The sequence below is a fragment of the Ostrea edulis genome, chromosome 1 (genome assembly GCF_947568905.1).
Source record: "Ostrea edulis chromosome 1, xbOstEdul1.1, whole genome shotgun sequence".
Classification (NCBI taxonomy): Eukaryota; Metazoa; Mollusca; class Bivalvia; order Ostreida; family Ostreidae; genus Ostrea; species Ostrea edulis.
This window is the reverse complement of record NC_079164.1, coordinates 37,778,933-37,797,596: the sequence shown is the minus strand read 5'-3', so window position 1 is coordinate 37,797,596 and position 18,664 is coordinate 37,778,933. Positions and strand designations below refer to the sequence as shown.

The following is an 18,664-nucleotide window of genomic DNA, read 5'->3' as shown; positions in this document are numbered from 1 at the left end:
CTAAATATTTTCATGGGAAAATAAGCAATATTTGTTTATCAGTTTGCGAATCTATTGCTTCGAACAATGGCGCAAAAGATCCTTTTTGCTCTGATATTCCATTTGATGGTCAACACCTCAGGAAATTTGCACCTGCAACTACAGGAGAAATTCGAAAACTCCTTATGAACTCAGCACCCAAATCTTGTGAATTGGACCCAGTTCCTGCGCATATATTGAAACAATGCATCGAGAGTTTCTTAATCATAAACAAGTCGCTTTTGGAATTCATTGTTTCTAGTGACTTTAAACAGGCAATTGTTCGACCATTACTGAAAAAGCCAGGGGTTGATAAAGAAATTTTCAAAAACTATCCCCCTGTGTCAAATCTCTCTTTCGTTTCAAAGATTCTTGAAAAGGTTATTGTAAAACGAATCGAAGCCCATCTGGAGATGCATCAACTGCATGACAATTTTTAGTCCGCGTACAGAACAGGACACTCTATAGAATTGCACTAATGAAGGTACATCATGACATCGTAAGTGCACTTGACAATAACAGTTGTTCTATCCTTGTATTGCTCGATCTCTCCGCGGCTTTCGATGTCATATACCACAATATCCTATTGTTTGGAAAACATGTTTGGTATCACTGGATCTGCATTGAAATTGATTAAATCCTATGTTAGTGATAGATATCAATGTGTTGCCGTCGATTCATCGTTGTCTGATGCTTGTCTCGTCGAATGTGGTGTGCCGCAAAGGCTCAGCCCTGGGTCCGAGACTCTACTGTCTTTTTTCAAAACCCTTAGGGGAAGTATGCAGACGTCATGATATGACGTATCATATATATGTCGATGACACGCAGATCTATGTCATCGTTGAACCTGGTGACAATTGGACTTATTTGTCTCAAACTCTCAAGTTGTTTATCGGACATGAGTATAAGTATCAACCTCCTCAAACTCAATGAAGATAAAACTGAACTTGTAGTCTTCGCACCAAACACAGACTTAAAGATATGAGCAGTTTTGATCTTGAATTTGGTGACTGTGTTGTAAGTGATTCATCTTTCGTAAAAAAAAAAATTAGGCGTATTCTTTGACAAATCCCTTACCATGGAAAAACACTGTCTCTCTATTTCCCGCTCAGCATATGTGAACGTTCGCAGAATTGACTGTATCCGTTCTTTTATCAATGATGAAACTGTAATAAACTCGCTAGTTACATCCAGATTAGATTATGGAAATGCATTGCTTTATGGTATTCATTCTCAACACACCAGCAAACTTCAGAGGGCATAAAACACAGCTGCAATATTAATAACAAGCTAAAAAAAATCCGACCGTATTACTCCTGTTCTAATAGATCTTCACTGGCTCCCAGTTGAATACAGAATTCAATATAAGATACTTCTTCATACTTTCAAACCCCTCAACAACCTATCTCCAGTTTACTTAAAGGATATCCTTACAGTTTACAATCCCACACGATCACTAAGATCCGAATTTCTGTATCATCTCCAGGTACCTCGGACACGTGCGAAAACATGGGGCTATATAAATCTTTTAATTATAATTACAATTTGCAAAGTTTTTGAAACATAAATTATGATGAACATAATGAAGAGAATTAAGGTCAAATGTCATCAAGTGCAAATTTCAAACTGTATTTACATTTCTATCATTTTTGGGCAATATTGTTTTCTTGCCAATATGATATGTCTCACTAAATGCAGTAAATGTTTATCGAAAATGATTTCATTTTTTGTTTTAAATTTATTTCATTGCTAAATAACACCATAGTAAATGTTATCAAAAAGTGCTACCAGTTTTCCTTTTCAATTTCAATGCTTAAGTCTTATTTACCATGCCTAAAAATTGATAAAGTTCAACTACATCTAGACTTGCTCAAGTCTCTATGTTTAATAATCAGTGCTCTCTTTAATACTTTTGATAATGCCAAACATATGTTTGGTGACATTAAGTATGGTAGAGAGCAGAGAAACACAGTAAAATTTGGATGAAATGATAATGTAATAAAAACAACATAGAGACTTGAGCAAGTCTAAACTACATCATGTACATGTAAATTTTTCAAAGAATGTCCAAACACTTCCACAAAGACACATGCACATCTTCAATGCTTCCATAACAGCTGCACAAGGTCTAAAGGATGTCAAATAAATGCTATAAGAGGAGTTGATTTCAAAAATATATACCGTCAATTCAAGACATGATTTAAAAATGACAAAAGTTCAACTACACGTAAATTTTTTGGAAAAATTCTGATCACTTTCAAAAAGACACATGCACATCTTCAATGTATCCATAATAAGTAAGTAAGTAAATGGTTAATTACAGTGACATGTGTTATATACAATCAGAACATGAAAATACACATATGATAGGAAATTAAACACCCGGTCCATCGGGCCTATATGTCACATTTAACAGTAAAATTGAAATACAAATTCAATTAAAATACACTGACATTACGCATGGTGTTTATATAGTATACATAATAGACTGTCTGTGAGTATATGCTAAGTATAAAAAGTTTGCCGTTTGTCTAGGAAAATAACCGTACAAAGTTTGAGGAATGTCAAGTTAGAAGAGTAAGAGGAGTTGATTACACAAAATAGGCACGTCTAATTAAGACATGCTTAAAAATGACGAAGTTCAACTACATGTAAATTTTTCAAAAATGTCTGATCACTTTCAAAAACGCACATGCACATCTTCAATGCGTCCATAACAAATGTACAAAGTTTGAGGAATGTCAAGCTAGAGATGTGAGAGGAGTTGGTTACACAAAATAGGCATCGTCTAATTAAAACATGCTTAAAATGACGAAGTTCAATTACATGTAAAATTTTTAAAAATGTCTGATCACTTTCAAAAACGCACATGCACATCTTCAATGTATCCACAGGAACTGTATAAAGTTTGAGGAATGTCAAGTTAGAGATGTGAGAGGAGATGATTACACAAAGTAGGTACTCTATTACAGGGATGCCAGCCCACCCACCTTCCCACCCACCCATCATTCACCACCCTATTAGCCGTCTGCACATTGTGCAACCCGACCAAAAACCAAAGCTTCCGTCAATATGTGTTCAAAATGCATGGAATAATTTTAGGATACTTTACCAGTGTAGCAAAGTATGTAAAGAAAACATTGTACGCACCGTGTAGGTGCCACCATGATGCCTAGCATAAACATGGGGGTAAATACAGAAGAAATTCAGGTTAAAACCTACATGATCCAAAAAAAAATATATCTGTAGCTCTGAGGGAAAATGAAAAGCCCCCGATTTAATGTAGAATTTTAAGAAGAGCAGATTTGGTTCTTGATTGTGCAGTGTCTAAATCTTTTGCATGGTAGGGTGTGTATTTTGTCGAAATTAGATAAAATATAGGCAAGAAGAGGGCACCTGCCGATCAGCTTATAGCACATCACATGTAATTTATGGTCACAAAATATTTAAGTGCATGTATTTGATATACATGTATTTAGATAAATGACAACGTTGACTGATGTATCCCCTGACACACGCACGCATATTTCACTTCATTCATGTTACAATATGAAGAAAATAACCCAAATTATGATAATATACAAGTTGCTGTCCTTTTAAGAAGGACTGCAATGCGTTGATCATATGTACGTTTTTCTAACAGAAACGTAATATTCTAAGGTGATCATGAAATCAAAACAGATTTTTAAAAATCTTTATTTATACAGGTACCTATATTTCATTACATATCGCTTCATTGGTTACCTGCGACATATCGAACGAAATATAAAATCCTGTTGTATACTTTCAAGGCTCTACATGGATTAGCTCCAGCATACATCCAGAAACTAGTTCAAGTCTACCATCTTCAGCAAACCCTTCCTTCTGTGGACTCGTTGTCCCTTCTAAAGCCACGTGCCTGTACTAAACTGTATAGCGAAAGACGGTTTGATGTTTCCTCATCAACTCTGTGGAACTGCCTTCCGCTGGATCTTTGTGTCGAAGGTTCATTAGCTATTTTTAAACACAAACTTAAAACACATCTTTCCAAACTTGAATTTAATTTGTAATTCGATAATTTTGTATACAGTTATTAACAAATTAAAATTATTCTTTGTTTTAGTTTGTTTTTTTATCGTTTCACATGAAAAGCGCTTTAGGGTAATTGTCTTAATTAGATAAAACTCTATACAAATGTACAATGATAAAAAAAAATAATATATTGCTAAATCTGTACTGATCTGCCTAATGGCGTAGCTGTAATCTTTAACCTCAGAATTAAGTGCCATTCTAGTATACATGTATATATATTGAATTTGGACCTTGGCAACAAAATACCGTAATCCAATGGCAGAGGCGGGTCTAGAGGGGGTTACACCCACTCACCTACCCTTTGGTTGAATTTCTTCTTTTTCTCTCCAAAAGATCATTTTTCCATTTCTGGGCCTTCATCCCAGCTCCCCTCTTCTTTGGGCGGAAAAGGGTACTAAATTAAGTCGCAGCCCACATCCCTTTTCTAAACCCGCCACTGAAATACCTGTATATAAATCTGGCAACAAAATATTGATGCTCACAAACTTGAATGTTGGTTTTCATTTCAAAAGGCATAAATGAAAGGTGAAGATAACGAGCAGTAATCAATCTCATAACTCCTATAAGCAATAAAAAATAGAGAGTTGGGCAAAAATGGACCCCTGGACACACCAAAGGTGGGATCAGGTGCCTAGGAGGAGTAAGTATCCCCTGTCGACCGGTCACATCCGCCGTGAACCCTATATCTTAATCAGGTAAACAGGTTGGGAACACTTCCCCTATAGCGAGATATTCTCACTAAAACGCGATTATCCCTCTCTAACGAGAGTAAATATATTCCGTACAACCGAGAAAAACACTCGTGGAGTACATCTCTTCGTGTTTCACGTGAAAAGAAGAAAAAGTGCTAAAATGACTGATACTTCTGCAAATATATCAATCAAAACAAAAACACTCACAATGTGTATTGGATTTCAGACTGCTTCCCTCTTACGCAGCAACTTTGATATGCAATTCCTTGACTATGTTGTCAATTTCATAGAAACAATTTGCATCATGTTGGGTGCGTGTGTCGCACTTATTCAGCGTTGCACGGGATTTGGCATTATTTTCAATAAAGACGTCAAAACACCTGTTTATGGTAATGTTTATTTCTCGCTAAAGAGGGATAATCGCGTTTTAGCGAGAATATCTCGCTATAGGGGAAGTGTTCCCAACCTGGTAAACGGAGTTATCCGTAGTCAAAATCAGTCTGCCAAGAACGACCTAACAATCGGTGTGAAACGATGTCCATTTTAAGATATGAACAATGTCCTTGTGCATGCGCAAGCTGACTTTTCTCCCTGTGTATAAATAAAGGTAGTGACGTTAACCTCCGGTGCAATCGGAACATCGCTTATCCTTTCCCGTCATGTCAAGTTTTTCTCGACTTGACGGAAAAGGCTGAGCGATGTCCCGATTGGCTCACTGGAATGAGTATTCTACACTATTTAAAACTACATAACCTATAGGTTCTCACACAAATTGAATGTCATGATATTTATTGTTTGTATTTTTATTGAATAGCTTTCACCTTACATCAAATTTGTTTTCTCAAATTACCAACTCCCACGAAGGAATTGAAGTTAGTAAGGTAAGTTTTAAAAAAGTAAGAAATTGGTCAGAAACAAACAATATGTAAATCAACACAATCTGAATTCAGTTAAGAACGAATTGTATACATCTATAGCTATACCATCACACGGTAATGGGAGAACTAAAAGGCACACATACTCCTATTCTTCTGTTAGATTTTAATAGAGAAGATATTAATGCTACTATATTCTATGGATAAAAATGGGGGAGGGACTATTAGCTATGCATGCAAAATCTTCGATTGTAAAGATATAAATGAAAATACATGTAGTTTCAAAATACAGTCTGTCTTTTTACACACTTTCTTTCCGAAACGAGCCGAGTGCAGACCACGTGACTGTCTTGAGAGCATACCCTGTGCTATTTTACCAACAGTTCTTGAATCTGTACATACTTATATAATTACACTTTAGTGTTTTACATATGATCTAACATAATGAATTTATTCTATTCCTTACTCCTATCTCTACAGTCGATAAACTTACATGTGCCAATTTCATTGTTTTCTTTCCCACCACGTGAGAGGAAGGCACACACACTGCATACATTATACAAATAAGAGCAACTGCCGATGGTCAAGAATGAATTAAAATATGAACTATAAAATGCTGGTAAATACATTTTACTTCTGTTGATATCTCTGAATTTGCACTTCGTGGTCCGTATCTATTGTTTGCATTTTTCTGCAACTACTTGTTAATTTATTAATGTAACTTTATATGGTTATTGTAACCTGTCAAATCTTCATTTTGACTTTTCAAATCTATTAATCGACATTTCAGGAAATAATCTGCAAATATAGGAACTCGGTATCTTGTCATTTTAGTTTGTTTATATACTTCTGAGCGTTTTGATTGGTTGGGGTCAAACAAACTAGAAACAAAGTTATGTTCACCTTCACGTGCCTTGGAGGTGAATATAAGATTTGATATTTCCAACATCGGAGCAAAATTAATTTGGGAATTCCCAAATTAATGCGATTAGTTATCATTTTTTGTTTTCGGTCGTCCAATGAAAACATATTTCTGATCACTTTGAACTAGATCTTGCACTGTAGTTGTGACCATAGATGGCCGACTAAGTATCGTTTTGTAGGTTTTTTTGTAGCTTGTTTCCATGTTTTCAATCATATAAAACGGCGTCTCGAGTTACTTTCGACTAGGTCTTGTACCCTAACGGTAAACAAATATGGCTGCACAGGTATCGTTTCGAAGAGTCTAATTGCTGATTTTTAGGTTTTGAATTAGCATTCAGTCATATAATACAACATTTTACCGACATTTTCTTGGTGAATACAATGATTTAGCTGCCCCCAAAGTACAAAAAATGTCAATTCTTTTTTATTATATGACAAATTATTTTTCTAACAACTCTTGTCAGATAATCATTCCATAAAGAGACGACAACAATTAAGCAGTAACACGTCTACTGGATAAAATTTTAAAGTCGACTTAATTACTTAATTAAGCGGTAGCAGGAATATTTCACTATTGCATGTGAATATTTGACCATAGCATGTTAAATGTTGTATAAAATGGTTTCATCGTAGCCAAACTATCTCAATCTTTATCACCATGTATTCAACTTGGCATTTCAAAATCAATTTGAGAAATATCAAAGATAAATCAAACTCTGACATCCTCACTACATTATCTATCACTAATTTGAACTTGGTTGTAAGTTCATCTCGACATAGTTATCTAAGTCATCGTCATCTTCCTCCTCAGCACGGTCTGAGAACTGGTGAATACCATCCTTTGGTGGAGCCATGGACATGCGCATGGCCAAGTAACCGTCCTTCTGACTCTCTGTGTCTGTGTCGTCATCATCATCATCAGACGGAGATCTTCTTACACGTCTCAGCAAAGCATCAACATAAATATTCAGCTTTCCTTTTCTCTTCGGTGTCTCTAGACTGTTTTCCTGTTCAGCAGGGATATCCCTAAATAAAAGCTACACTATGTGATAAAGAAAATATTTTGTGAGCAAATCCTTCCTGTTCATATTTAAAATAGACAATGGATGAAGCTATTTTAATTTGTTTCAATTTCATTTCCCCCTTTCATTATATAACTTATCTATTTTTGTGTTAGACTCGGTCTTCCTCTCTGCAACAGAACGCTGTACGTTACACAAATATACGTAATAGATGTTGTATAAGTTGAAAAATTAAAGTGAAAGTGCCAACAGATTTTATCCCTTCCTTAACTATGTACATCAATTAGTAGAGTTCGACACCTCTGCTCCGATAATAACTCGTTTATATGATGAATTCTGCAATATATATATTCTCGTAACTTATCAAATTGATTTATTACATATACTTTATGTTCAATGGCCAAACGACATCGTGGCACCGTAGTAGATGACAGGACATTTTGCTCATTGACTACAAAATTGTTTTCCGAATCTAAACAGACACATTTGGAAATCAAACACAAGATTTTGTGAATTATTGATGCTTTATTTGAAATGTTGATGGATACCGTAGGAAATAGGTTGTTTATTTTACGTCCCGTCGAGAATGGTTCACTAAATAAAAAATATGAAAGAGTTCCTCATTGACAATATCTTCGTGGTCTTTGGTGATCAGGTCTTCCAACAGTCTGTTGAAATTCCCATGGGCACCAATTGTGCTCATTTGTTAGCTGACCTGTTTCTATATTCATATGAAGCAGAATTTATTCAAAACCTAAGTGGGAAGAAAAATTCTCTCGCTGTGGCCTTCAATTCGACATTTAGATATATCGATGACATTTTGTCTATTAACAATGATAACTTTCATTCATATGGCGATTTGATATATCCCTGTGAGCTCGAAATAAAGGACACCACAGAGTCGTCCACTTCTGCTTCATACTTAGATATTCTATTGAAAGTAGACATTAACGGCAAACTGACAACTCAACTGTATGACAAGCGGGACGATTTCAGCTTCTCCATCGTCAACTTCCCATATTTATGTAGCAATATTCCATTATCACCTGCATATAGTGTTTATATATCTCAACTGATTCGATATGCAAGAGCTTGTTCTGCGTATAGTCAGTTTTTAACTGACAAACAAGTTGATGGTACAGGGGTTTCAACAGTCTCGATTGAAGTCAGCATTTCGCAAATTCTACGGTCGTTATAACGATCTAGTTCGTCAATACAACCTATCATTGGGTCAAATGCTGTCTGACGTGTTTCATACCGATTGTTAAGCCGTTCTTGGCACACTGATTTTGACTGCGGATAACTCCGTTTACCTGATCAGGATATTTGACTCACGGCGGGTGTGACCGGTCAACAGGGGATGCGTACTCCTCTTAGGCACCTGATTCCACCTCTGGTGTGTCCAGGGGTCCGTGTTTGCCCAACTATCTATTTTGTATTGCTTGTAGGAGTTATGAGATTGATCACTGTTCGTTATCTTCACCTTTCACATTGAGACGTCACCAGTTGTAGGTGAAGTACCACAGATTCAGACATGTGCTTAGCGCTCAGTGCCGTAGTAGTGAGAGTTCTTGAACGTGACAACGCCCGCCGCGAAACTGGACGTTCAATGTTAAGATCATTTCCCAAAGACCTGTGATTTTCACTTCTAAATGCCAAGCGTTTGGCAAAGGAACAACTACTACCTATGTTTATGTCTCAGGTAACGCGGTCAGGTACGAGCAGACTCGAACTCACAACCTACCGGTTACGAAGCGAACGCTTTACCACTGAGCTACCGCGATCGGTCTTTTAATTGATGTGAACTGGATGCTTTTTTTTCAGTAGCGTACATTCTTGTTCATGAATATTTTCTTTTCAGAGAAGTACGTGGAGATTCAAAGCGAACATAAGAAGTAACAGCTCCTTCGCCAAACGCCAGGCATTTTTAAGTGAGAATGACGGGTCTTTCGGATATGACCTTTAAAACGTGGCGGGCGTTGGCACAGTATAGAACCCTTATTGCTACGGCACTGAGCGCTAAGTATATGTCTAAACCTTTGGTACTTTACCTACAAGTTGTGACGTCTCAGTATGAGTGAAAAAGTCAAGACGGGACGTAAAAGAATCGATCAGTCATCTTAGGTTTGATGCGGTCACGACACGAGTGGGACTCGAACTCACAACCTCCCAGTTCCAAAGCGAATGCCCTACCACTGAGCTACCTTGATCGGTCCATGGGGAAAACAGATAATAAATTCAGTCTAAAAGTATAAGAAGAAAGTACTAAAAACCTTAGCATTTTACAATCTATTTGAAAGACCTGTTTAATCTTGAAAGTGAGTTTACCGTAGCAGACGTTTGAAAAACTGTAACACATAATGATCAAGAATAGTATATTCAATATACAATTATTGATATTTCAGAGGTCAATGAAAGATCAATACGATGATTTGACTGCCGACAAGTACGATCATTTTTACCAAGCAACAGCAATTTCTTAGTAATCTAAAGCATGGTATTGGCCTTACAAATGTCAATAAGTGTTTTCTTATATAATTGAATAAATTTAAAACGCCGAAACTGGCTACTAGAGCTTAAAAAACAAAAGCTTGTTGGTCATTTTTGGTTACTTATATAGTGTAAGGCCAAGTTGATGATACAGTTATCACAGATGAAAAGACAATTTTAATTGAAGACCTTAAATGATAACTGCAATCATATCACATTCCCAAATTAAATTTGATCTGATATTAGAAAAACCCAGATATTATATACACCGCGAAGGTACGCTGAGGTGAACATTGCGTTCTTTCTATTTTGTAGGATGAAAAGCAATGATAACAAATAGTAATGGATCTCATCAATCCTATAAAGAATACAAACTAGAAAGTAAAGCATACACGGACCCTTGGAAATACCAGAAATGGGACTAAGTGTCTACGAGGAGTAAGCATCGTTTCTCGACTCGTCACACTTACCGTGAACCCACTATCTCGATCAATTGAATGGAATACGTAGTCAAAGTAAGTATCTAAAGAAAGGCCTTATAGGTAGTATGAAACACATCAGAGAGCATCCAACCCAATGACGTTTTGAATTTGCAAATTATATCATGATAACGACGATAGAATTTGTAGAAACGCTTGTAATATCACCTTACTGAGCGGTAACCTGCCTCAATACAAAAATTGATCTAACGCAGAACATGCTATTGCGTACTGAATCGATTGACATGAACACCATATACTGGTGATGATAAAATGTGTGTGGTGCTGTATACGTATGGGGGGGGGGGTTAAGATAGAGAAGCTGAAGTCATACCGTATGTCAGAAAGGTGAGTTGTTGAGTTAACGTCTATGTTCAATAAATGTCCAGAGATGAAAGAGATATGGAAGACTTTTTTGGTGTATTTCATTTCGAGTTCACTGGGCTATATTTAATCGACATATAAATGGAAATTATTATTGTTAATAGATAAAACGTTTTCGATATACCACAATGTCGTACACAGCAAGATATTTTATTCTTTTCATGTAGAATCGTGTGAACAAAAATCTGCATCACAAGAATACAAAACAGGTCAGCTAATAACTTAACAGGTCAGCTTATAAATGTGCACAATTCGTGCTCATGGGAATTCCAAAAGACTGTTGGAAGAACTGTTCTCCAAAGACTACGTCGAAATAGTGAATGAGGATCTCCATTCTCCAGCATATTTTCAATAACAACTTCAGATTATTTGTGAGTAGAATCGGAGTGGTGTTGAACAAAGTAATTTTGTTCGTGTCGTTGGTCATTTTAGTGCTTTGTATAATTTTTTGTATTTGACCTTGTATCCATGATGTGGATCCGACACTTTTAGGTATCGGGTGTTGTTGGAACTTAGTGCTTATATATATATATATATATATATATATATATATATATATAGGGAGGAAAACCATCTGACTTGCAGTCTGCTTTTGCACAAGAATATTTTACCGTCCGAGTCCGAATCTTAAATTAATTAGAGTTATCCTTCTTTGTTACGCAAAACTACAGAAATGCCAGTCTCACAGGGGCTAAGCCCGTTTTGGGCCCGAACTCTGTGATACCATGAATATATACTAGCGGAAAAAAGAAACTGTGCATTATTTAATATATGAAAAAATAGTAAAAAATAACAATGAATAAATTTTATTTTTTTGTAATATTGTTAAAAAATGTATTCGTTACAACATTTCATAAGCCATTAATGTTAACGTCGAATAACGTCAATTTCAGCACACTCAATACGACACTGGTATTCGAACTTGAATTAACAAAGTTAATAACGCTTGTGACCACCATTTGCATTCACGCATGTTTGACAAAGGCGCCTCATTGATGTCACTAAAGTGATCAGAAATGCTTGAGGGATGTTGTTCCAGATGTTGGTTAAAGCCTGGCCTAAATCAGCCAATGTCACTGGCTGATTTGGTAAACGGCGTAGACGTCGTTCCATTTCATCCCAGACGTGCTCGGTCGGCGATAAATCGGGGAAACAGGTGGTCAAGGCAAGTGCAACATGTGGCCTTGCGTTGTCTTGCTGCAGAGTGATGTGATTTTGCTGTCTCTATATGAAGGGTATCACATGGCGCTGAATAATTTCGTTTCGATAGCGTACGCCGGTGAAATTTCCGGTTAAATTTCCATTGACAATTTGTAGAGGGGTCCTTCCACGTGTTGTTATTCCACCCCAAAGCATAACGCGTCCTGGTACCGCTCCCCAACGCGACGATACACTCAAATGAAATCTGGATTCATCAGTGAACAGAATATTGGTCCAGTCCTGTATTCTGAATCGCAGATGTCGTCTACACCATGCTTGTCTACCGCTGGACATTTTGTTCTGATGTTGTGCTCGCGCAAACGAATACGCACAGTCCAGGAATGCCACGAGCAGTCAAACCAGATTGTTGGAAAGGTCTCCATAATGACTGGATGGTGTTCTGATGAACTCCAAAGTGTCTTGCTACGATATTTTGTGCCATTCCAGCTTGAAGCATCTCACCAGCACGATTACGTTGGTTTTCGCTGAATCGTGGCATGACAGAAGGGTAAATGTTGTCTAAACTAAAGTGCTTTCCTTAACGAATAGTATCCAAACAAACCTTTTACACTTCTTACTCCAAACAGTTTTGGCCGTAAAACTCGTGCGTAAGAACACTTCAATAAACAACATGTGTTCACTAACCATGAAAGAGTCCGTGCATCTGAGTCGGGTACTATCCGATATTGTTAAAAAAACATCACCTTTATCGATTGTTTAGATTTTATAAATATAAACAACAAATATAGAAAAATTACACTAAATTTTATAATGTTCAGTTTCTTTTTTCCGCTAGTATAGTAAATATAGATTTATGGTATCACAGAGTTCGGGCCCAAAAAGGGTTTAGCCCCTTTGACCAGTCTGCCGAAATAAATGTAAAGACAATAAATTCATCGCTTTTATCTCATATTTCCACTATCATTTTTAAAAAGTGAGGAGGGGGCAGTCAATATATCGAACTTTGCATGTAATAGTAACCGTTAGTTTACATGTATATTTAACATTAGGCAGAATTCAAGACATTAAAATTCTCATAGACATATTCAGAAATTAAGTTTCTTTAGTAACAATTGATTTAAATCCGATTCGATGTACTCGGCATTTTTTTCCCGTAAGATCAATACCTTTGATGCAACTGACTAACTGCATAATACATGCACATTCGAATGATAAACATTACAAATGTTAGGACAATATGATAATAACATGATTTGGTAATGGGAGAGGGGTTAAAATCCTAATTTTGCAAGTGTATCGATTTTGTAGTTTTATGAAGGTCATTAGAAGTTAAACATACAAACTAGGTTTATATGTATACATAGAAAAGGGATTGGTCATTATTGGACCCTTGGGGTTTGATAAACCTCTTGTTATAAAGTACAATATCAGGAATGGTTTTTAATAAATGATCTGTATTATATCATCACGTAAAGCCGGAAGTATATGCTTACATGCCTAAACGGAAAAAAATATAAGATACAAACGCATGGGGAAAATAAATTTCAAGTCATTTAAGGGACAAATTGAGTCCATGATTTGTATGAAATTTATGCAAATAAATGAATAGATATGTCATTAGTGTTATAGCATGTTAGCGTATTTTACAACAATGATTAAATGAATACATGTATATATCCATGGTTTGAAATTTGTTTGATGCAGGATAAAATTTCCTATACTTGTGTGCAATTTTATTTTCATTTTGTTATCATATTTTTTTTATCAATATCATTTCATTTACTTATTTTTTTTAATCCTTTGAATATGATTTACTTAGGGGCCTATTGATGGAAACTTGATTCACTAGAGAAGATCGATACATGGTATTTAAAATTCTATAAAATTTGTAGTTCTTTTATGTTTTTTTTTATATCATTTTAATTGAGTTACATGAAAGTCAATAAAGACTTATTCTATCAATTGTTTTAACATTCTAGGAATATTCCTTACGTTAAACTAGGAATCGGGCTCGAAATTTCTATCATTTTTGTTAACAAAAAGCATGAATTACTGCAGACAATCAGAATAATTATGTTTAAAACCAATGAGGGAATAATGAATGAATATTTCTTTCCATGATAGAATTAATTTTAAATATACCTCCATAGAGAAAAGATTTCTAAAAATTCAAACGTAAATCGCAATCGTAAGTATTACAACTATGATAGGTTTCATGAAACGCTCGTATACGTGCACGTTAAAGTGATCGCAGACGTAATCGTACGTTTACGCTCTACGATCGGTTAGTGAAACGGCCGCCAGATCCCGCCTCTGTTGTTTCCAGGGTTCCGTCTTTACCCTACTCTTCATTTTGTATACTTTTACGTCCCTTCGAGAATTTTTACCCTAAACGAGACGTTAGCAGCTGTAGTTGAAGTACAACCAATTAATAGACTATTGCATGGCTCTCAGGGTTATAGGAGTGAGTGTTCTTGATTGCGCTGACACCTGTCGAGATAGGGGGCCTCGGTGCATCATTTCTTAAAGTAGCAGTCAGTGGCTATTCTACGTCTTACGTTTGTCATGCACTAGGTACAAGTACGAGCGAGGTTATAAATCTAACGATGTAAACTTTGTAACAATTGAACCATCATGGCCGGTTCATGTCCCCAGTATTATAATAAAGAGCGATAGTTATACAAAAAACTTTCCTCACCTTTGTCTAGTGGAGATGAAACCGTTGACAGCAATTGTTATCAGAATACTGTTCATCGCTAGTACTCCAAACACAATGAAAATCCAATGGTGGTAAACTCCATGACCATTATCTTTAGGATACAAGCATGAGAATTATGTCATATCGCTCAGCATTTTCCCATGCCTAAATTTCAACTCTCAATGTAGGCACACAATACGGAATATCGGAAACATTATTTCGTCTCTAATGCTGTCACGATTTTACTTTTTATTTAACAAGCACACGAAACATTCAGGTGAAAGGTGAAGATAACGAACAGTGATCAATCTCATAACTCCTATAAGCAATACAAAATAGATAGTTGGGTAAACACTGACCCCTGGATATATCAGAGGTTGGATCAGGTGCCTAGGAGTAATTGTACCTGTCGACCGGTTACACCCGCCATGAGCCATATATCTTGATCACGTAAACGGAGTTATCCGTAGTCAAAATCAGTGTGTCAGGAACGGCCTAACGATCGGTATGAAACACGTCAGACAGCATATGACCCAATGATATGTTGAATTGGCAAACTAGATCGTTATAACGACCATAGAATTTGCAAAATGCTTACTTTAAACGAGACTGTTGAAACCCCTGCACCAACTTATGTGTCAGTAGCCAGGTTCGATTTAAAAACTGACCATACACAGAACAAGCTCTTGCGTATCGAATCAGTTGAGATATATAAACAACATATTGAGTTGATAATGGAATATTGCTACATAAATATGGGAAGTTGATGATGGAGAAGCTGAAATCATCCCATTTGTCATAAAGTTCAGTTGTTAGTTTGCCGTTAATATATACTTTCAATAAAATATCTAATTTGAAGCAGAAGTGGACGAGTCTGTGGTGTCTTTTATTTCGAGTCCACTTGGATATATCGAATCACCATATGAATGAAAATTCTAATTGTTGATAGATAATACGTCGTCGATATGTCTAAATGTCGAATTGAAGGCCACCGCAAGATAATTTTTTCCTCTCATGTAGAAGTTTGTGAATAAATTCTGCTTCCAAGGAATATAAAATCATTTCAGCTAACAAAGGAGCACACTCTGATACCTGGTCACCAAAAACCACGAAGGTATTGTTTATTTCAACTTCAGCGTACTTATGCGTGGAATCAGAGTGGCGTTTAATAATAATTTATTATAATTGTTTGGATAACTGATCACTAGAAATGAATATTTGTGTTTTTCATTTTTGTTGAAGATGATGTCAAAAAGTCTAGTCTTTAATTTATCGTGAGGAATGGTCGTGTAACGTGTTGAAAAGTCATATGTTTAGATGTTGTTGATTTGAGAAAAGTTTTACGATTTCGACTTCAGACACACAGAGTCGTTTGTGAAAGTGGAAGGGGGCAACGGTGAAAAGTGTTCACTTTATATTTGCATAAAATTCTTGGTTAGTAAGTAAAGCAATTCTGTCCAAACCCCCAAAATCGTAAAGGGGGAGGAGGAACTTTAATCCTTCCTTACATTCAATACATGCATTCAATTCATCAATTCAACCTTGCATCTCTAACACAATTCACCACTACTATCCAAAAGTGACCTTTGCAAAAATGACACAATTTGTACATGTATGTGATGATTATTACGTCACATGTCAAGAAAAGTTGGGGGTGTTGCTAAACGTACATTTTACATGTACTTGACTGGAGATTGATGCATGAAATGTTATTAATTACATAGATGACTTCAGCTTCTCAACTGTCAACTTCCCTTATTTATGTAGTAATATTCCGTTATCACCTGCATATGGAGTTTGTGTCACCTACTTGGTTCAATATAATGTGCTTGTTTTGCGTATTATTAGGTTTTGTTAAATGGAGGCAGGCTACTCACAAATAAGTTGATGTTACAAAGTAATCCAATAACTTATGTTTTGGTACTAGGGTATTCCCTTGCGACATTCTGGAAAAAATCATCAAATCAAGCAGATATTTTGGTATCAGAAATGAATCGTCTTTATCCATCATTAATTTGTATACAAAATTGCCCATGTGACGCATATTTTCGTAGAGATCCAAAATTGTATAGTTCCGATATTCCGGAGCAATTGTGTGAACGAGCTTAAAATTTTACAATTCATAAGGATGCTTGTATGTTGGTATAACAAAATATCTTTATGTAACTCTTACGAAGACAATTTCTAAAATTATGAATGTATACATGTAGCTCCTGCTCCCAAGAAAGCTTTCTGTAAAGTTTCATTGACATTACCCTAGCGATTTCGAAGAAAAAGTATTATGAAATCTGTAGATACAAATTACAAACCATGGTCCACATAAAAAAAAATAAAAAATGAAACAGTTTTAAATACAAACTTTGACAAGTTGAAAAATAGGCGTTTTCCACAATTGTGCTTTTATACACGAGGTACTTGCATTTCTCTATACTGCTTTATACATTTGTACCTTGGAAATATATAGTATATCTCTAATTAATTGGTTTAGGCCAACTTAGGTTCAATTGTGTTTTAGAATAAATACAGGATCCCCCGATGAAGATTTGTTTAATCAACATTTTCATGCTATATAAATGTTTAATTTTTCAAAATATTCCATTTTCTTCCTGTAAGTAGGTAACGTAATTTTTATTACATACTAATTAGGTATATCCAATTCTCGATGCACATGAAAAATTAAAACAAATTAAGCATGGAAATTAATGCAAAGGTTTTCATCGTTTAAAATGCAAGGAAAAAAAAGAATCCGGTGATTTTATTTCACAGAAACAGGAGAATAAGAAAGTTTTGATTAAAAAATCTTTTAGTTCAATTTATTTGAAGAACAAGATTTTGGGGAAAATCAAAAGTTTAAAGCATTGTCAAAGGTTAATCTTAGTAATTTGTTCGGTAGTCAAATTTCAAGGTAAAAAGTTTCACATTAAACAATAAAGCGACCCGAAATCTGAACCCTGGACTGCTTTCAGGACTCCCCATTTTTTGATTTGGTGGAATGATAAATGATGAAAATCATATCCCAACCTTTTGTACATCCGAGTTTTCTGTCACACAGAATAGTGCCACAATGACAGACTTCTTTACATCCATGGCCGTAATACCCGGATGTGCAAAACCCTCCGGAACAATTCACACCAAACGAACCTATACAAGCTGTGAATAAAAGACATCTTGTGTAATAAATGCACGAAATGACATTAGTGAAATTATGAATCTTTGTTGACAAGACGACACCAATGCCATTTTTGTGATAGCATAATTACATTCATGTAATCATGAAAAATGGATACTCTGTATATAGTTTACTTACGTTTACACAGAAAGCCCTCTTTATGATAATCTTCGCAGCAATCAGATGATGACCTGTCAAAACAAAAAGCACTCTATCATCATGAAACCAGCAGTATAATACTATATCACAGAAGAAACAAAACATGTACTTTACCTATTTTTACAATTTTCAGTTCCGCTACTTTTCGCAAAAGGAATGATTTCCAAAACGATTAAAATGTACCAAATATCCATAGTGATATTGTACCTACAATCAGAAACATGACTCCGATATTTAAACTTGAAATTTTAAATATTTATGTCTAATAATAATTATGCTTCCGTGATTAAATTAGTTGATAATATCATTTCATCGTAATTCATGGAATCACTTGTATAGCAATGTACAGTGTGGCTTGTCTAAATACTTATAAATCTAAAATTAGAAAACATAGACATTGATGTATTTTTACCACATGTGATGGGGATGTTTACTCCCGTCAGGCACTTAATCCCACCTCTCCAAACGTCCGTCTTTACCCAACTCTTAATTTTGTATTTTTATAAGCATTATGACATTCAT

At 35.6% G+C, this 18,664-nt stretch overlaps 1 protein-coding gene across 1 annotated transcript; it reads right to left on the bottom strand.

The window, feature by feature from the left end:
* Positions 1 to 5,553: 5,553 nt before the first annotated feature.
* On the bottom strand, positions 5,554 to 18,434 carry LOC125657596 (uncharacterized). Its single transcript, XM_048888279.2, has 5 exons — positions 18,257 to 18,434; positions 18,122 to 18,174; positions 17,836 to 17,964; positions 14,815 to 14,926; positions 5,554 to 7,606 (listed from the first exon to the last, which is right to left on the bottom strand). Exons 1-5 carry the CDS (start codon positions 18,334 to 18,336, stop codon positions 7,324 to 7,326), a joined length of 657 nt encoding a protein of 218 aa, XP_048744236.2. The 5' UTR covers positions 18,337 to 18,434; the 3' UTR covers positions 5,554 to 7,323.
* Positions 18,435 to 18,664: the final 230 nt, after the last annotated feature.